General features: G+C 35.5%; 1 protein-coding gene across 4 annotated transcripts in view; it reads left to right on the plus strand.

Moving 5' to 3' along the window:
• Upf2 (UPF2 regulator of nonsense mediated mRNA decay) overlaps positions 1-21576 on the plus strand; it is a 116883-nt gene that overhangs the window by 51511 nt on the left and 43796 nt on the right. For all 4 annotated transcript variants that reach the window (XM_021656512.2, XM_060372858.1, XM_060372857.1 and 1 more), the window contains exons 9-12: positions 1953-2061; positions 8853-8966; positions 19028-19144; positions 20869-21054. In XM_021656512.2, coding sequence (XP_021512187.1) covers positions 1953-2061; positions 8853-8966; positions 19028-19144; positions 20869-21054 — 526 coding nt within the window. The remainder of the gene's footprint in view (positions 1-1952; positions 2062-8852; positions 8967-19027; positions 19145-20868; positions 21055-21576) is intronic.

Here is a 21576-nt window from a genome sequence, read left to right on the forward strand (position 1 = left end):
CAATATTCTCAGGCATTCTTAGTTTTAAAGTATCAGTATTTTAAGGTACTCTTAGTTTTATAATATCAAGGAGTGATGTGCCCCACACCATGTTTATTTCGTATGTCAGATGCTTAATTTTTGATAGGGAAACCTTTAAGATAATTTAAATAAATACCTAAAGTTTGATGGTAAATGTTTGGGTTCAAAACACTTTCAAATCTTTTTAAATATGATTTTTAACATTTAAGATATGATACCGCAGTCTTATATCTGCCTTGTTATTTCTGAAGTGGTACCTATAGTAGCCATCTCATAGAGAGATTATTATTTATTACGAACAAGTTGAATATCCTATGTATATGCATATTAGGATTATAACTAGCCCTACCACATTAGTTTATTTTAATTTTTGAGTTTTTTTAATTTAAATTATACTCATTTAAGTGTGCCACAATGTATGTGAATGTCAGAGAACAGTTTCGGAAACCTGGTTCTTCCGCTACATGGGTTATGGGGTAGAATTCTCTCTGGCCTTCAAGTTTTGTTTAGAATATAGTGTTTTTGTTTAAAAAAAAAAAGTCTAACTTAAGAACAGGCAGTCTTCTTTTATTATTATTATTATTATCATTTATTACAATTTATTCAATTTGTATCCTGGCTGTGGCCCCCTCCATTGTTTCCTCCCAATGCCACCCTCCCTCCCACAATCCTCTTTTTATAATGTAGAAATTCTAATGTTAAGAGGCAGCCTATCACTCATGAAAAGGTTTTATTTAAAGATAAAATGTTAAAACACAAATGTTTTAAAGGAAGTTATAGGAATAAAAGGAAAAAAAACAAATTTTTATGAATTTAGTCATGAATTTACTTTTCCTTCCGTTAACTCCATATCTCCAGTCTTCCTTTACCCCCTTTGTCTAATGGTCAATCTAATTCTAACTCCAAATTAATTTGTAGCCTGCTATGACAGGTAGGCCTTTAATGATAATGACCTATTTTCCTACATTAGCAGTAATACAGGGATATATTTGGGGATAGTTAACAACTGTGGGATTTTTGTTTATGATCTAAGAGCTTCCAGCTGTCATAGTTTCAACTTCTGTGCACAGTATTTACTTCCCCTTTCTCTGCACTGCTGGTTCTACTGCTGCCAAGCATGGCTGCTTTTGTTCTCTCTTAATGGTTCTCATCTCCAGCCTGTGTGATATTCTGAGTGTTGAATAGATGAGTAATCAAGTTGTGTAAGATAAAAGCTGTGATAGGAATGGAAAATAAATTGTAGTTTGTGTGTTGATTCCAGTTAGCAGTGGCTGCCTGGATTATTGGATTAAATAAGCAGGATTCTGGAGCTGCATCCACATTTGCTGGGAAAGAGTGCTCTGTCAGTGGAATGAGGTGACAGCATGAATGCCACATACTGCCATTGGCTAGAGTAAGAGCTTATTTTAGGGTCTGAATGGGTTTTGTGATGAACAAAGTTTACTTGGATCTTTTGATGTTATGTTAATATCTTATAGGTACTTTTCAGTTCTTGGTTACCTTCTTACTTTAGATATTGAGATTTCCAAATGACTTACCCCTGGATAAATAAAGGAAAGAGTTTGAAAGGATTCTAATTTGCAGTATTTAAGTTGCCTTTAGGCTTGTAAGTATTCTGTTATTGAGTAATTATATAATTAAAAATTTAAGCCATGTCAGAATGCATTTTCTTCACATCATATTTCATGTATCAAAATTACATACCTAGTCAAAGTACAGACTAGAAAATGTCAGGTTATTAATACACTTTTACAAGGCTTATTGAATTTTCAGAAACTTCATAATGGCAATAAATTGGCATGTCTGAATGATTATTAGATTTCTTTTAAAAGTCATTTACTATGTGAGTAAATCTGAGAAAGTTTAAGTTTTAAAATGAATTATTTCTGGTATGTCTTTCCTTTTACACATATCACATGTAACTTTTGCAGGTTGGATTTGCTACCATTTTATGCAAGATTGGTTGCTACATTGCATCCCTGCATGTCTGATGTAGCAGAGGATCTTTGTTCCATGCTGAGGGGGGATTTCAGATTTCATGTATGTATTTAAGCATTTATTTTGTAATATGTATATATTCTAATAAGTTGAGTGAGGATTCTTTGTTTGGGCATTCTAGGTTTGTTGATAAACATACTTTGAAATTGATAGTGGTGCAACAGTTGAGAATTTATGCAATTCTAAATTTTTAAAGTGTAGGTGTACTTGACAAAGCTTAAAGTTGATAATGCTGCTCCACCTGGGAGAGGAGTGGTTGTTATGATCTTATCCTCCCATTATAGGTATTGTACTTTTATTTCTATAAATTAAAAACCATTCTCTTAAGATTAAGATACAGGCCTTGTTGTTGGTCCCAGAAGAAAGAGAATTAGCCACGAAGAAAGTTGGGTATGCTGCCTCATAGGTGTTGAGCTCCAAAAGTGGAAAGTGTAATAACTTTCATAAATTCTAAAACGTCAGTGAATTCTGCTGTTACCTGTGTTTTATTGATTCTTGCATTAAGAAATTTTATCTTGGATAGTGTTAAGTTCTTTAAACAACACTGTGGTTAATACCATGTCTTTTGCCGGGTTGCTTCCCTTTTTCTTCCAGTTTGACAAAATGAACAGACTGTATTAGTTCTTCTGTCCTAGTTACCCAGTCACTTTATGGAAGTAATATGTCAGAACCTCAAATATAGGGTCGATGGAGGTTGACAATGACAGCTAGTGACTGAAAGTGGACATTGATAGACTTTGAAATAACTTGATATTTAAGTGTTAAATTAGCCAGTGAAACGTTCTGTTTATAAAACTTTATAGTAGGTTGTTTGGATTGCCAGTCAAACTTTTTTTTTTTTCTGTGTTCAGTGAACACTATTGTAACTCAGTATTTTCAAGTCAATAATATTTCTGAGCAATCAAAGGAGAACAGATAATTCCTGAGGTTAGGAACCTCACAGTATAGCTCAAAAATAAGACATAAATATAAAAGCAAGAGGAAAATAATACATTATAATTGTACACATGCAAAATGACTTACTGAGGAGTGAGAGCTTTGAGTTTAGAGCAAGAAAGTCTTGTGAGGAACAGAATGACCTGTAATTACTTCTTGTAATAGGTATTTGTTACTATATTTGTGATTAAGATTTTCCTGGGCATGTTTTGCTTAAGTGTGGTTTAGATTATCATAGGCAATAATGAGTCAGGTAAGCTTTTAGAGAACTTGGGAAACACTGAGCTCATTAAAGCTAAACAGTTTTGTTTTGTTATAAAACTTTGTGAGGGTAATTGTGCTCTATGAATGTCATAGTGGAGTATGAGTATATATCCCATAAAGAACACACTTTGATAAATGCTGCTATTTCAGGAATACATATAGCAGAAGTCAATATTCTTGGTGATACAATTGATCCCCTGTACCAGTGAGGAGCTATCACACCAGTGAGCACTATGAAGGTGCCATATCAATTATATGCATTGATTTCTCAACCAAACCCCAAATTAAGCAAAACACAAATTGTTGGACTAAGTATGATTAGTGCATTTGGTGAAAACTTAAAATTAAGAACATTCTATACATTCATACTTCTCTTACCCTGAAAATTGAAACGGAAGTTAAAGGAATTAGATAATTTATACTGCTGCAATCTTTGGGACCCACTGTTCTCAGAAAAGAAGTTAGTTGAGGTAATTGATTACTTTCCATCTCTCCAGGATCTCTGCTACCTAACGTCCTAATCTGCAAACTTTCTTTCCTAATTTATTTCTCTTAGGCTTTAAATGTGTTTAAGGTACAACTATTATCAAATGGAAACAAAGTAACACCTACAAACCCCACATGTGTCAGTGTGGTTAACACAATATACCCTAGAACACTCATCTTTCATTTCCTCCTTATTTTGAGACAGGGACTCATGTATCCCAGGCTGGCCTCTAGTTCACAGTGTAGTAGTGGGGGTGACCTTGAATTCAGGGGGAGGACCTTAAACTGGTATTATATGCATGTGCCACCACATCCGCCCCCACCCCGGAATTTTTTTTTTAAGGATATAATTTTTCCCTAAAATCCTCATAGCAATATCCTTAGTAGAGACTGTAGTGTTTTCATGTTTATTCATTAGTTTATGTCCTTGTAGATTCTAAATCACTAGACTCTGCTGATTTTTTAGAAGGAATCCCTCTGGCTCCATTGTGCTAACGTTGTGACTTGGGTTAGTTATTCAGGTGCTGAACAGGTCTGTTTAATGAGAATACTTTTGCTCTCTGAAGCAGTATGTGTCATAAGAATGAAATGAGATAATCCATAAATAGTACAGTACCTAACATAAATATCATCATAATAGTTCTTCCTCTTATATTACCTGTTCTCCTGATTTTTACTTATGTTTAATATCTTTAATCTTTTTTTAAAGCTGGGTTTATATCCTTAGTCTTTGTTTGTCCTGCTTTTTTGTTTGTTAGAGACAGTATTTCATGTAGCTCAGGCCAGCTTCAAATTCATAATTTTAGCAGAGGCTGGCTTGGAATTGTTCCTCTTTATTCCACCTTCTAAGTGCTGGGATTATAAGTGTGTACTGCCACACCTCACTTAATTCTGCTTCTTGAGTGGGAATACAGTTGATGCTGTTTTCCCAACAGCTTCAAGTCACCAAATGTAGAAAGTCTCTTTCTAGAGCCTCTCTCTCCAGTGCGTAGATAGTTCTCTTGTCCTTTTAGAAACCCTTTTGTATCCACAAAAGACTCATTATTTTCTTCTAAAAACATCTTTATATTTTACTTCATTGAATGCGCATCTATATTTTCGCCATGAATTTAGTATATTTTTATTCAGCTGTGAAGGTCCTCTCATATTCAGTATCTAGTGTTCACCAAATTCTTTTTGTCACAACATTCTGAAACACTCCAATTCTAGATACTTCCCATCATACCCACTGCCACTGTCTTTCATAATCCGCAGCTTGAGTTATGACAATGGCTCTTTAACCAGGTTTCCCTGTCTCTGTCTTCTATCTAGGTCCAATATATTGCCACAATATGATCATATTTGCCCCCTTAAGAATCTCAGCTGAGAAGTAAAGCTGATAAAACTATATGTAGTCAAAGAAATTCTAGTTAAACAATGGATTTGCTAATTTGACAGATCAATAAAGCTAATAGAAGTGAGAAATCAGCATTCTTATATACTTCAATCAGGTAAGAATTTAGATAAACACTTGGCAATGTTTCAAGATTGTTAGAGACATTCATTCATTGAACAGCTCTGAGAAAAAAAATTTAAAAAGCTTTGTTTACATCATGAACTGTACTAGGAAAAACTGATTATCTCAAAGTGCAGTACTAGGATTTTTTTGTTTGTTTATTTTTTTAAGGGTCAGATAATCTTGATTCCAAGGTGATACAAAGTCAACCAAAATAGTTTTTCATAAAATTTTGTCTTTAGAGAGGGCAACTGTTAGGCATATTTTTATTTCTGGTATTCTTTGTCTTCCAAACTTTGATCAGAGTCTATTTCCTCAGTGAAGGAGAGGACAGCTTTTGTTTAAGGAAATTGTCCTCACTGACATTCTAAAAATGGTATTTCCACATTTTTTAGATTAAAATTCTTTATTGGTGTTTTAGCTTTTCATAACTGATCAAAATATGCTACATAAACAACTTAAGAGAGGAAGTGTGTATTTTATTGATTGTTTTGGAGAGGTGAATCAGTAATTGCTTGACTCCATGTGTTTGGGGAGAGCATCATGATGGCTAAAATGTCATAGGGCCTTTTTCATGTTATAATGGAAATAGAAAATGAAGAAGAGAACAGGGACCAGGTATACCCTTCAAAGGCATACCCAAGTGATCTACCTCTTCCTCCTAGAGCCTGCTTCCTAAAGTTTCTCACAATGTTCAACACATAAGCTTCTAGAAACATTTATAGTTAAACTAAAGCAACTGGTCAAAGTAAATGGGATACAAATATATTTATGTATTGTATTTTATATATGAGTAATTTTAAACTTAAACTTGTAATTATAAAATATTTTATGCACAATATAGAACATGAAAAAGTAAATGAAAACTGTTAGGCAAAGCGTGCGAGTAAAAGTTTCAAATTTATCCTCAACCCTCGCTCTTTGTCCAGCAGATGGGCCGTACACCTTTGAGATGAGTGTTCCACCAAATTAAGAAATTTACACGTAAATTAAGGTATATTATAGGCTATAGGCTCAGAACATATTACAAGGTTAGCATGAAACATATTTGTAGAAAAGTATGTTGAATTGTTTAGTGGATAAGGTTAATGTAAAGTCAAAAGAACAAATTACAGTGGGAAAAAGTGTCTTTTTGGACAAATATCAATTAGCCCTTCTAGAAGGACCAATAGTTTCTTATAGGGGAGTAGTAAATGATGGGCATAGAATAGTTTTAAAAATTTCTATATGGACATACCTAAGATATTGTTTGGTAATTCACACTAATTTAGTAATTAATTTAGTTTCATGAATCTTCAAATACTGATTTGGAAGCAGCATTTTTGTTAATAATTGGTAATGTAAGTAAAATCTTACAGTAGTCGTCACTGAACTAATGACATATAAACAAATGCATGTTGTTGATTTGCATTTGGTTTTGCAGAAGTATTGCTTCTTAATCTTTTGGTAAAGATCAAATGTAGTTTTGCATAAATTTTTTATATGTCTTTGATTATAAGTTTTGAAGAAATGATAGTGAAAAATATTGATGGGTTAGGAAAACTTAGTGGGGTCTTCTCCCCAAGTTACAGCCCATTAAGGTGTTTTCAGCTTCTCTTTTGAACATCAGAATAGAGATAATTGGTCTTCATTTTTAAATTTTTATAGTTTTGAAGAGAAGGAAAAATAGAAAAAAATAGATCTGTTATAAAGAAGAGTAAAGCAGTGAGTACTAGGGCTGGGGAGGTGGCTCTGTGGTTAAGAGTACTGGCTCTTACAAAGGACCTGAGTTTGGTGGCCAACATCACACCCATATGGTGACTTATATCTGTAACTCTAGTTCCAAGGGATCCAACATGCTTTTCTGGCCCTCACAAGCACTGGGCACAAACATGGTGCACTTAGGTATTTGCAGATACTTACGCATACACATATAAAAGTGATTACCAGAAACTGGGAAGGAGTGAAGATGGAGGAAAATGCAGAGAGTACTACTAGATATGTGGAATACACTTGGGTGACAAGAGTAACTCTTGATGTTATAGTAAGTTAACTATGATAGGTAACAAATTTCAAAGTAGCTAGTAAGGCTTGGTGGGAGCTCAGAGATAGAACATGCACTTGTTCTGCTCTGGCTGTAATTTCTGTTTGTCTCTAATCACAAAGAGATCTTTTATTCTTTTATCTGGCAATAATATGGCTAAAATAAAGTTTTCTGGAACGTTTGCTTAATATACTTTTGTTGATACTTCAGGTTAGGTTTAGTAATAAATGACCTCCAAGTTTGCTCTGGAGTTTTAATAAACATGGTTTTATTTTAAAGTCATCACTAAAGACCCTGTAAATAGTATCATACACCTGTAATCTTAGCACTCAAGAAGGCAGAGATAGAAAGATTGTTGCAAGTTTAAAGTTACCTGGTCTATGTAGGAAGCTTCGGGTTTGCCAAGGCTACATAGTAAGACCCTTTCGCAATCATCAGTGAAACAAGTAAAAATCACTAAAATTCTAAATAAAATTCTTTCTTTGTTTGCTGTAGAAAGTAGATACCTAAATCAACAAATTCCATTCACTGCTTAGCTGTCTGGTTTATGAAAGTTAAGTAAAATATGCTCATGAAGTATATGGCTACTCATGAGATTAGACTTTTTTTTAAACTTGGAATCTCATCACATTGTGGATGAGTGAAGGAAATGGCAGTTGGGAAATTTGAATCTTGGTGTTCACCCTAGTCAAGTCATTTGACACTTGTGAGATGTTTCTCCCCTTGTCCCTTTCTCCTCTCCCTCACTTCCCTTTTCCCTACTGCACTAGAAAAGTAGCTGCTGTCATTTCTTTTCCTGAATGCTTTAATATGAATAAAAATAAGTGGGTAATATTCCGGAAAGAACACTGAATTAATTGGAGGTGGTAGCATCTCATCATTGTTTATATAATTGATTTCTAGACTGTGATCTGAATTTCTTATGAAAATACAATCCTCCAGTTAAATCTAATTAGACTTGTATCAGTGTGTTTGTATGATACTGTTTTCATAGAATTTTGCTATATTTGATTTTTTTTAAATATATGCATCAATGTAGAACTTAAACTTGCAAAGGATTTGAACTTTGACACATGATCATTTCTGGTAATGAAAACAAGTGAATACATTGCATGTTTTATTGTAGTGAATTATACTAAATATGTACTGCAGTTCATAATATAACAACATCTAAAAATATTTTCCCTTATATGAGATTTTTAGCATTTATAATTTTTAAAGCAGCATTTCCTAAAGTGTGTTCTTAAAATACATATCTGATGTGCTAGTAACTGAGATTGGTTAATATTATGTTTTTTAAAAAGGCATAGATTACTGAATAAATTTGAGAAATACCGATTTAAATTAGTAAACCCGTCTGGGTTACTTTGAGAGCATCTTTAAACCTGAAAAAAAAAAAAAAAACAATGTGTTGATTCCCCAAATGACTTGATCATGGAGTACTTTTGCAGAGCACTTTTTAGAACTGGTGTGGACAACATAGGCAAACTTTTCCTTAAAATAATTTGAAAACAAGAAATCTTACCCACTTTATTTGAATTATTTGAAGTGAATTAAAACATATTAAAGTAGTTCTTATTATAGGTATTAAAAATGTTAATTATATATGCAATGTATTTTAATTTATAGGTGCGAAAAAAGGACCAGATCAACATTGAAACAAAGAATAAAACTGTCCGTTTTATTGGAGAACTAACCAAGTTTAAAATGTTCACCAAAAATGATACACTGCATTGTTTAAAGGTAAGTGCTGCAATATTTTTAATAGGAACATTTTAAGTTTTATTTCTAAGTTGTAGATAAAATGAAATTATTAAATATTTTATTAACTTAAATCAAAGTTAATTTTTAAAAAGGAATATTAAATATATGACCAAAAATAGAAAATAAATGGTAAGATAGTAGATACAAATGTGGAAATACCAGTAATTATACAAAAAGGGACAGAATATGTCAGGTAAAAGCCATATGATCACAATACTTGTTTAAAGTAATTTTGTGCTACCCGCAACAGGTATTTTCATAGAGATGCACACAAAATATATTAAGATAAAAAGACAGAGAAGATACATTGTGTAACTACTAGTCAAGAAAACTGGTTTCATCAAACTGATTTCAAAATCTGTGAGGCAGAAAACATATTGGCAGAATCTCTCATTTATGGAGAGACCATCTTAACAAGACAGTATTATGCATCTAACAGCATAACTTAAAAATATGTAAAGAAATGAACTGGGGGGTCATGGCACATGTCTTTAATCCCAGCCCTTGGGGAGGCAGAGGCTGGTGGATCTCTATTGAGTTTAAGGCCAGCCTGGTCTATGTAGGAAGCTTCAAGTCAGCCAGGACTACATAGTAAGACCCTTTCTCAATCATCAGTGAAACAAATAAAAATCACTAAAATTCTAAATACCTTTCTCTGTTTGCTATAGAAAGTAGATACCTAAATCATCTTTAATATTGAGTTTCAGGACAACCAAGGCTACACAGAGAAACCCTCTCTCGAAAAAAACAAAAACAAAACTATATATATATATATATATATATATACACACACACACACACACATATTTTATATATATATATATATAAAGAAATGAACACAGTAGTGAAAAGGCAGAAGCAGTATCTACTGTTAGAGTTTGATGAACAGTTTACCAAACCTTGATCTAATTAACATTATATTTGACACCAATGTAAATATCTTTAGATGTGCATGAATTGTTACTGAAATACTGCAGATTATATTTTCTGTCTATAATGTAATTAAATTAGAAATCAAACAGTAACATTAATTTTATGTGGTAAAGTTAGAGCAGAATTGAAAAACATCCATTTTAAATGATCATTGTTTTTCTAAAATTCTTTTTTTTTTTCTAAAACAATTTTCTATTTAAATTGCATGTTTTTATAATTTAAAATACTACTAGTCACTATAAATGTTGAGAGCATTAAGCCTCCTAAGTTTTCCTTGGGAGGATGTCTCAGGCAAGCCTCAGAGAGCTCTCTAAGAGTGACTGGGAGTCATGCCAGAGACTGAACAAAATTATGTGTGGCCTGGAGAGATGGGTCAGTCTACTCTTCCAGAGGACCTGGGTTCAGTTTCTAGCACCCACGTGGCAGCTCACAGCAGTCTGTAACTCTAGTTCCAGGGGATCTGACACTGTTACACAAATATACCTCAAGGCATAAACCAGTACACACATACTTCACATAGGATAAATCATCAAAAAAATTTTAACGAATTTTTGTGTGATTTTACATAAATCTATACATGTTTCCTGGCATAGAATTCTATTTCTGAGGATTCACTTTAAGAAAATCATCATTAGTATATGTATAAATTAATCTGCAGGCATTTTTAAAAATAATTTACTTAATTTTATTTTATGTGCATTAGCGTGAAGGTGTCAGAACCTGGGCCCTTTGGAAGAACAGACAGTGCTCTTTTCTCTCTCTCTCTCTCTCTCTCTTTTTTTTTTTTCAATGCAGATTCTGGAAGGTTCTCCATCTGCCATTTATTTCTTCTGTAAAACCTTAAGTATTCTCAGTTCTTTAATTTACCGGCCAATCAACATGTCTAATCAAGGACATGAACAGTCAAGTTTACATTTGCATTCTTATTTTCAGTGGGGAAGTGAAGAGCTGCAGCTCAAAACAGCACTGAGCTGACAGGATGGTGATGTCCCCTCCTGCCTGGCTGGACCAGGAAGTTTGGCTGTGGAAAGGAACAAAGGGCAGAGCAGGGACAGGGCCATGGTGTTCAAGGGTGGGCTTGGCTCTCCATTTCTTCACACTGAGCCCATAGGATCACAGGGAACTTAAGACACGATTGTCTAAAGAGAAATGAGGGCTCTGAACATCACAGGAGGGACCTGAAAACATCATCTGTCACGGTTTCCTCCAGGCAGCTCAGACAGTGCTCTTAACCACTGAGCCACTCTCGAGCCCTCAGGGATTTTTTAACTTGTGTTTTGAAAGTCTCTCAAGCTATGTTCTTGCCTCAGGTACTAAGAACACAGGCATGTTTCACTAAGCCAAGCTTTTATACCGTTTTAGATTTTCATATTTGTATGTTTTCTGTCATTTTCAACAAATACTTCACATCTGAAGGCTTTACCCTTTCTTCTTTAGCATGTCTCAGTTAGAGTTTCTATTGCTGTGAAGAGACACCATGACCCAGCAACTCTTTATAAAGAAAAACGTTTAATTGAGGCTGACTTACAGGTTCAGAGGTTTAATCCATTGTCTTCATGGTGGGAAGAATGGCAGCACACAGGCAGACATGGTGCATGTTGATGGGCTGATGGACAGACAACAGGAAGAGAGAGAAACACTGGGCTTGGCTTTAGCTTTATAAACCTCAAAGCCCACACCAGTGACACGCTTCCTCCAACCAGGCTTAATCCTTACACATAGTGTCACCTGTGCCTGATGAGTTTATGGAAGCCATTTTTATTCAGACCAACACACGCTCTTAAAAGATTTACATTCCAGCTGGTAGTGGTAGCAGTGCACACCTGTAATCCCAGCACTCGGGGAGGGAGAGAGGCAGGCGGATCTCTGAGTTCAAGGCCAGTTTGGTCTGCAAAGAGTCCAGGACAGCTAAGGCTACACAGAGAAACCTAACTTGAAAAAAAAAAAAGATTTATATTCCTACTCTTTTTAAAGTCAGTGTTTTGTCTATCATACAAAGAAATGGGTTCTTTGGTGGCATTTTCATACATATATATTGTTATACTATTTCCTTTTCACCCCTCCCCACTATCCTCTCCATCCTTCCCATCCTCATTCTTGTTAGTCTTCTTCCTCCTCCAGATAATTTCACAGGTGGATCACAGGTGTGCACCACTGTACCACCCTCAGCTTTCATATGTTTTGTTACTTTCTTGTTCCCTCCTTACCCTTCTTTAAACCTCTTTTTTCTTCCTCATTGTCCTCTTTCTGCATATTTACTCAACTTTCATATGTTTTGTTACTTTCTTGTTCCCTCCTTACCCTTCTTTAAACCTCTTTTTTCTTTCTCATTGTCCTCTTTCTGCGTATTTACACACATAAACACACAGTTTAATCTAGAGTTAACATGTTACAAAACATTTCTTCACTATTTCAATTAACATAATTATCTGTTTTCCTATTTAGATATAGTTTCATTCTTACAACTAAATAAAATTCTGCTGTATATCTTATTACACTAGTTCCATATCTTTGTATTGTGAATAATTCAGCAGTAAACATGGATGTTGAGTTATTTCTGTAGTATATCCATTGGCCATATGCTTAGAAGTGGTCTAGTCTAGTTGGTCATTTGACAATTCTGTTTTTGGTATTTTGAAGAATTTACACACTGATTTCCATAGTAGCTGCACAAGTTTTTGTTTTTACCAGCTCTAAATAAGGGTTCCTCTCTGCACAGTTCCTCATCAGTACATGTTGTCTTTTATTTTCTTTGTATGTGTTTGTGTGTACATGGTTCCTAAAAAGGGCATTGGTTCCTCTGGAGCCAGAGTTATAGATGGTTGTGAGCTATCATGTGAGTGTTGGGAATAGAACCCAGGTCCTCTGCACTTAACTCATCTCTCCAACCCTTGATGGACTTTTAATTTGTATTTTTCCAATGGCTAAGGATTTTGAACACTTTTTCAAATATTTCTTAGTCACTGTATTTCTTTCGGTGAGAACTGTTTATTTAGGTCATTAACACATTTGTTGATTGGATGGTTTTGGTATTTACTATTTAATTTTGGAGGGTTTTTGTTTGTTTGTTTTTGTTTTTTTTTATAGATTGTAGATACTGCTCCCTTCTCAGATTCTCACTTGGGCTGTATGCTGTCTGTTCATTTTAGTGTTTGCTTCCTTTGCTCAAGCTAAGGTACTTAAACTTAGAGATAAAGTATTTGGCCCACTGAGCAATTTCCATAGGATCCTTGGTTCATGATTTCGCATGTCTGTCCAATTTTCCTAGCAACCTTTGAAGAGGATTTCTTTTACTAGTTTATGTTTTTGATACTTTCATCAAAGATTAGGTGTCTGTCTGTGGGGGTAGGGAGTGTTACTTTTGGTTCCTCTGTTCTAACCCATTCGGTCTGTGTTTGTTTTTATGTTAGTACCATGCTGCTTCTTACTATGCATCTGTAGCATAGTTTGAGATCAGAGATTGGTGCTACCTAGTGTTGCTTTTGATTATTTACAGTGTTTTATGCTTCCATATGATTTTAAGCTTTTTGTTGTTGTTTTGTTTTGTTTTGTTTTTGTTTTTGTTTTTCAAGACAGGCTTTTTCCATGTAGCCTGGGCTGTCCTGGACTCACTTTGTAGACCAAGCTGGCCTCAAACTCAGAGATCTATCTGCCTTTGCCTTCCTGAGTGCTGGGATCACAGGTGTGCACCACTGCACCCAAAAATTTTCTTTATCTTTTTCTTTTTTTAATTTCATGAAGAATGCCATTGGGATTTTGACGGGAATTGCATTGTATCTATAAATTGCTTTCGATTATATAATCAATTTCCTTTTAACTTTCTATTAATTTTATATTATGTATGAATGTTTTGCCTGTGTGTATGTCTGTGAGCTTCTTGTGTGCCTGTTTCTCTGGAGGTCAGAAGAGGGTATTAGATCCCCTGGAACAGGAGTTACTTATAGTTGTGAACCACCATGTAAGTGTTGGAAATTGAAACTGGGTCTTCTGGAAGAGCAACAAGTATTCTTTTTTATTAGTATTACTTTATTTATTTACTTTACATCTTGATCATAGCTTTCCCTCCCTCCTGTCTTTCCAGTCCCTCCCTTTCATCCTCCCCTATCTACCCATTCTCCCTTTCTCCTCAGAAAATGGGAGGTCTCCCATGAATATTAATCTGCCTTGGCATACCTCATTTCATAAGACTAGTTGTATCTTCTATTGAGGCTGCAGCTGGTTAGGGGAAAGAGATCCGGCTTCAGGCAACAGAGTCAGAGACAGCCCATGATCCCACTGTTAGGAGAAGACCAAATATTCGTAACAGCTTAGCCATCTTCCAGCTCTTCAATAATCATTTTCATAGGATTGATTCTGCCAGTCCATGTTTGTATGGGAAGTCTTTCCATCTTTCAGTGTCCTCTTCAGTTCTTTGATAGTTCAGATTTTAATTGTAAAGGGTTTTTACTTCGTTGGGATTACCTCTTGCCCCCCAAGTTGTGTTTGGTTTGTTTGTTTTTTGTTTTTGTTAAATTATTGTTAATGGATTTTTTTTTAACCCCCTGATTTCTTTCTCAACAAGTGCCTTTACCAAACACAGAACCATCTTCTTGGCTTGATTTGCAGTTTTGCTAAGATTTTTTATATCTATGAACATCAAGAAAATTGGCCTATATAATTTTTTGTTGTATTTTTATCCAGTTTTAGTATCAGGATAAGACTAGCCATATAGAATGAGTATGGTGGTGTTTTTTTTTTTCTGTTTTGTGGAATAGTTTCATGAACATTGGCACTTTTTTAAACACTTGATAAAATTTAGCAGTGAAGCCATCCTGTCCTGGGCTTTTTCGTTAAGGGACCTCTACTGTTTCAGTCTTGTTGCTGGTTAAGGATCTGTTTAAGTTGTTTGTATCCTAGAATTTTTTTTAAGATTTATTTATTATTTATACAATATTCTCTCTGTGTGCACCAGCAGGCCAGAAGAGGACACCAGATCTCATTATAGATGGTTATGAGCCACCATGTGGTTGATGAGAATTAAACTCAGGACTTTTAGAAGAACAGCCAGTGCTTTTAACCTCTGACCCATCTCTCCAGCTCCTGTCCTAAAATTTTCTTTTGGCATATGATACATATCTAGGATCTTGTTTCTTGTATATTTTCCAGGTTCTTTGGAGTATGAGTTTCGAAGTATTTCTTTTTTTTTTTTTTTCTGAAGTATTTCTTTTTTTATTTTTATTAATTACACTTTATTCACTTTGTATCCCCCCCATAAGTCCCTCCCAATCCCACCTTCCCATCCCTTTCTTCATGCATGCCCTTCCCCAAGTCCACTGATAGAGGAGGTCCTCCTCTCCCTTTTGATCTTAGTCTGTCTGATCTCATCAGGAGTGGCTGCATTGTCATCTTCTGTGGCCTGGTAAGGCTGCTCCCCCCTCAGGGGGAGGTGATCAAAGAGCAGGCCAATCAGATTAAGTCAGAGGCAGTCCCTGTTCCCATTACTATGTAACCCACTTGGACACCAAACTGCCATGGGCTACATCTGTGCAGGGGTTCTAGGTTATCTCCATGCCTGGTACTTGGTTGGAGCATGAGTCTCTGGGAAGACCCCTGTGTTCAAATTTTCTGGTTCTGTTGCTCTCCTTGTGGAGTTCCTGTCCTCTCCAGATCTTACTATTTCCCACTTCTTACATACGATTCCATGCACTCTGCCCAACAGTTGGCCATAAGTCTCAGCATCTGCTTTGATAGTCTGCAGGCCAGAGCCTTTCAGAGGCCCTCCGTGGTGGGTTTCTAGCTTGTTTCCTGTTTTCTTCTTCTTCTGATGTACTTACTCTTTGCCTTTCAGGATGGGGATTGAGCATTTTAGTCGGGGTTTAGTTTCTTTAGATGTGCAGATTTTTAGTAGGTTTATCCTATATTACATGTTTATATGAGTGAGTATATACCGTGTGTGTCTTTCTGCTCCTGGGACAGCTCACTCAGGATGATCCTTTCCAGGTCCCACCATTTACCTGTAAATTTCATGATTTCCTTATTTTTCATTGCAGAGAAATACTCCATTGTGTAGATGTACCACAATTTCTGCATCCATTCTTCAGTTGAGGGGCATCTGGGCTGTTTCCAGCTTCTGGCTATTACAAATAAAGCTGCTACAAACATGGTTGAGCAAATGTCTTAATGCTATTCTGGATTTCACTGAAATCTTTTTCATTTAAAATTTTTGAATTTAATAATTTGTTTTACTTTATACATATGAAAATTTTGCCTACATGTATGTGCACCACCTGATGACCACAGAGGTCAGCATGAATCTCTAGAACTGGAGTTATAGATGACTGTGAGTCATCATGTGGATGCTAGGACCCAAACCCAGGTCCTCTGTAAGAGCAACAAGTACTGTCCAGCTTCTCCTTCTTCATTTCTAATATTATTAATTTGAGTCTCTTTCTCATTCTTTTGTTTAGATTGTCTTCTGACTTGCTGATCGATCTTAATTTTTTTTAAAGAACCAACTCTTTCTTTTCTTGAGTCTCTGTATTGTTCTTTTAGCTATCTATTTCATTAACTTATTTCTTGATTTTTTTTTTTTTTTTTTTTTTTTTTGCTATTTGCTCTTTTAGGATTTGTTTGGTTTTTATTTTTCTTATACCTTGAGGTGCATCATACTTTTTTTAAACAATTAGTTGTGTGTGTGTGTACATGTGTGCCACATGTGTGTTTGCTACCTGTGTGCCTGCAGAGACTAGATGAGGGCATTAGATCCTTGAAACTGGACTTAGACGTTATTGTGAGCCACCCAGTGTGGGTACTGGGAACTGAACTCAGGTCCCCTGTAGGATTAGTAAGCGCTTTGAGTGCCAAGCCATCTCTCTGGCCCTGTGATCTCTGACTTTTTAATTGTAAGCACACATAACTGTAGACTTTCCTCTTATAACTGTATCCCAAAGGTTGTGGTAAATTTGACTTCCATTTTCAGTTGATTCTAGTAGTTGAAATTTCCTCCTTGATTTCTTCAGTGACCCACTGACCATTTAAGAGTGTATAGCTCAGAGGGAGCTTGATGCATGCCATTAATCCTAGCACCTGGGAGGCAGAGGCAGAGACAGGAGGATCTTTCTGAATTCAAGGCCAGCTTATTTTATATAGTGAGCTCCAGGACAGTCAAGACTACATAGAGAAACTCTGTGTGTGTGTCCTCCCCCCTCCAATGTAAGTGTGGTTGATATCTAATAGTTTTTCACTATGATATGATAATATACAAAAATATTTATTTTTTTGTATTTGTAAGACTTTGTGGCTTAGAATACCATCAGTTTTAGAGCTGGTTTTACAGGCTACTGAGAAGGATATGTATTTCATATCTGTTGAGTGACTATTCTGAGGTATTTGTTAAGTTGATTTAATCTGTGATCTAATTTAACCCTTCATCTTTTTCAGTATAGGGTTTCTCTGTAGGTCTTGCTGTCCTGAAGACCAGGTGGCACCACTATGCCTGGCTTCTAACTTAACTCTTAAATCTCTTTGTTGGTATTAGTTTGCCTGACTTAGCTAAAGAAGAAACAGTTTAAAACCACCTACTATTGTTAATGTTTTTTTTAATATCTTTATTTTTTTTGTATGAATGTTTTATCTGCATGCATGTTTCTACCATATGTGTGCTTGATCCATGTGGCTATCAGAATATGGCAGTAGATACGCTGTGAGTCGCTATATGGGTCCTAGAAATCAAACAAGGTCCTCTGCAAGAGCAGCCACTGCTTGTAATCTCTTAAGCCATCTTAACTCCGTTGTTTTGTTGTTTCGTATATATTTCTGGTGTGTGTGTGTGTGTAGGACCAAGGTTGATGCCAGGTGTCTTCCCCCAACTTTTTCTACTTTATATGGTCAGACGGGGCCTCTCACTTGAAACTAGTGCTCACTTATTTGGCTATTCTAGCCAGGCTTCTCTGAGGAATTTATTATCTCAGTCCTGAAAACTGGAATACAGGTGTCCACCTATCCACTCAGCTTTTTCATGTGAGGGATCTGAACTCTGCACTTCATTGCAAACACTTTACCTGATGAGCTGTCTATCTTCCTATCCCAGAATACCTGTTATTTTCTCTCTCTCTGTGACTGTCTCTCTGTCTCTCTTTCTCTGACTATGTGTGTGTATATGTGTGTGTGTAAATTGTTCACTTTACTTTTATGTATTTGCCTACTTTATTTTTTTATTTTTTTTTACTTTTGGTTTGAATTTTCTTTATCTTAAAGTGAATCTACTTTATTTTAATTGCTATCTTGACATAATCTAGAGTCTCCTGAGAAGGAAGTCTAAATTAAAGGATTGCCCAGATCAGATTGGCCTGTGGGCCTGTCTATAGGGGATTGTCTTGATTGGTAATTGTGGACAATAGCATACCTTGGGCAAGTGGTCCTCTACTGTATAAGAAAGCTAGTTAAGTATGAGCCTGTGCGCAAGCTAGCAAGCATTATTCTTCCATGACTTCTGCCTCAAGTTCTTCTTGAGTTCCTTCAATAGTAGACTGTAACCTGAAAACTGAAATAAACTTTTTGCTCCCCCAAGTATGGTCGTAGTGTTTTATTACAGCAACAGAAAGGAAGCTACAGTGAGATATCAGAATAGTTATGCCAGCTTGTTTTCAGCTTTCATTTAATTTATACATTGATTTCCATCCTTTAGCTTAGTCTGTATATTTGTTAGTGAGATGTGTTTCTTACAGACAAGTAGTTAGACCTTTTTTTGTTTGTTTGTTTTATTTAATAAGCTGGTCTATATTTTTCGTACTGATGAATTGATCCCATTTACATTTATGGTAATCTATTCACATCTGTTCACATACACATATAAACTATACACATAATAAATTTAAATATATACATAATATCTAATAATAAACATAGAGAAGACTTTGATATCTGTTTCCTTTTCTGAAAGAAATAAGATTTTTTTAGCAAAACTTTGATGGTGAGCAAGATGCTTAGCAGCAAAATTTAACTAAAGTTGACTTAAGTTTTCATCATTGTTATCTTACAAGTAGTTACACACAGATGAATATATTGTTTTCTTTCCCTCTTAGAATTGATGTTATCTTTGTATTTTCTCATCATTTTTACTATTTCAGATGCTTCTATCAGACTTTTCTCATCATCATATTGAAATGGCATGCACTCTACTGGAGACGTGTGGACGATTTCTTTTCAGATCTCCAGAATCACACCTGAGGACCAGTGTGCTTTTGGTAAGGGCTTATGGATCCTGGTAAGATGTTGAGGATCTTGGTTTTTTCAAGGATTAAAAATATTAATCAATGTTGGTTGTCTTTCTCTGCCATCTGAGTACAAGCATTTCTACTGAACCTACAAAATTCTGCACAAATGAACTGCCATACTGGATGGAGATCCATAGGAATTTTTTTCACCTTGTTGCTAGTTAGTGCAAAGAACTAATGAGCTGGAAATACAGCTCAGTGTGTAAAGACACTTGCTGTGCAAGCTTGGCAACCTGAGCTTGATTCCAGAACCCACACAAAGGTGGAACTCCATAAAATCCCCTGGTCCCCACACATGTACTATGACACACATGTGTGCATACACATAATACATTTTTTTAATTAAGGAAGAATGGAGTTACCCCTTAAAAACAAATTATTCATATGAGTAGTTACTCAGTACTTACAGGTGTAGACCATCTTTGTTTTTGCTATGTCTCTGCCTGCTTTTAATGTACATACAAAGTATAATCTAGAAATTAAAAACTAAATTTTATAATGAGAAGTTATAAAATGGGCCTGGGAAGATAGCATAGTGGTTAAGGCCATGTCCTGCTCTTACGGAGGACCTAAGTTTTATTCCTGGTACATATTTTATGTGACTCACAACCTCCTGTAACTCCAGCTACAAGTCTGACATCCTCTTATGGCCTCCACAGGCATCAAAAATAGATTTTTAAATTAGAGAAAAATTATATAAAATATAATCTTAAATTTTTAATTTGGAAAAGGAGTTGTTTAGCTGATTAGGATATTGTAATGGCCATCCAGTTCATTAAGCGTTGTTACATTTATGTTGATCTAAGTATCTGCTTACAGACTTTTGAATAATGAGAAAGAAAACATGTATGAGAGGAGTTACTGAGTTAGAGCTCTGCTTTAGGAACCTCTGGGCACTAACTATCATTGTGTCAATGTTGTTGTTACAAATCCCCTTCTCCAGTTATTTAGAGAATACTTAGTTAAATAGACTGTGCAATCAAACCCACTACACATGTCTTGGTTGTGATATTTTATCTGTCTTATTTTATAGCCTAGTTTTGAGACTGAATAGTTTGTTGGTCAGATTTGAAATGAAGAAGCATGGATTTATTTGAATGATTTCTTGGCAGAAACTATTCAAATGAAACCAAAATGCACCCATTCTAGGATTCTCCATCCCTAGCTCAACTTCTGTTCTCAGTGATAAGATTCAAGGCGAATAAGAAAAGTGGAGGGAATTCTTTTAATTACTCAGGATGTAAACAGTTATGCTGCTGCAGTCTTTCAGAACATTTTACTTCATGATTGCTTGGCCTTAGGTTGTACCCTATAAAATACTGCTACAAATGTGACTTGATTTATAACTATGCTAGCCTGTACTAATCCTAAGAGGCACAAGGCTCAAATGTGTAAGTGAAATTAGGTAATAATCAAATAAAGGTGCAACTCTGACGGGCTGTTCTGTATGTAACTGATAACTACTTCTCAGAATTGGTGCCATCCAGTATTAGCATTTACTCTGGACCGTCTCTACAGACAAGGAAACTGTTAGCCCCAAGGTCATAGAATTTAGTATTGATCAATTTCAGTTTAAAGTGTGACTGAAAGGCCATCATCCTCACGGGAAATTTTAACTTCTACACTCTTCAGAGCAGGTGACTTTACCTCATGCATTGTGGAAGGTTTCGGTTAATCTAGACATTTTCTTTTAGGAGCAAATGATGAGAAAAAAACAAGCAATGCATCTTGATGCACGATATGTTACAATGGTAGAGAATGCATATTATTACTGCAACCCACCTCCAGCTGAGAAGACAGTGAGAAAGAAACGTCCTCCTCTTCAGGAGTATGTCCGCAAACTTTTGTACAAGGATCTCTCTAAGGTCACCACGGAGAAGGTAAAATCTGAATCAGATCGTCTAGTAATAGTCACCTTGAGGTTTGTGAAGGTGCTGCACTTCGTACATTCTAGGACAGGTAGGGGTAGATCTGGGTTCTGTTATGATTTTGCTCAAGTCATCCTCAGAAAGATTCATGGGATGGATGCTGTAGAATATTTGAGACATGTATTTTCTATTTTGTTTCTAAATTTAATTGTTTTGCTATACATATTTAAAACATTTTTCTTACCTTTTTTTGTTGTTGTTCTTTTTGTTTTTGTTTTTGGTACTTGTAAGGGAGTTGGGGAGCCAGGGCTTTGTGCATGCTAGGTTCACAATCCCCCTGAAATTTCATAATTTTAGATATCTATTTATATTTTTCTGGAGAGATCACAACAGGATTTTTCAGAAAAAGCTAAGAACCACTGACTTACCTTAATTTTTGTAGTATCCTTGTTAAAAACTTCACTTTTCAGATATGGGACAAAATGTTTAATTGTCAACTTTACAGGTTGCCTATAATATAGGGCAGTGCTCCTT

The sequence above is a fragment of the Meriones unguiculatus genome, chromosome 19 (assembly GCF_030254825.1).
Source record: "Meriones unguiculatus strain TT.TT164.6M chromosome 19, Bangor_MerUng_6.1, whole genome shotgun sequence".
Lineage (NCBI taxonomy): Eukaryota > Metazoa > Chordata > Mammalia > Rodentia > Muridae > Meriones > Meriones unguiculatus.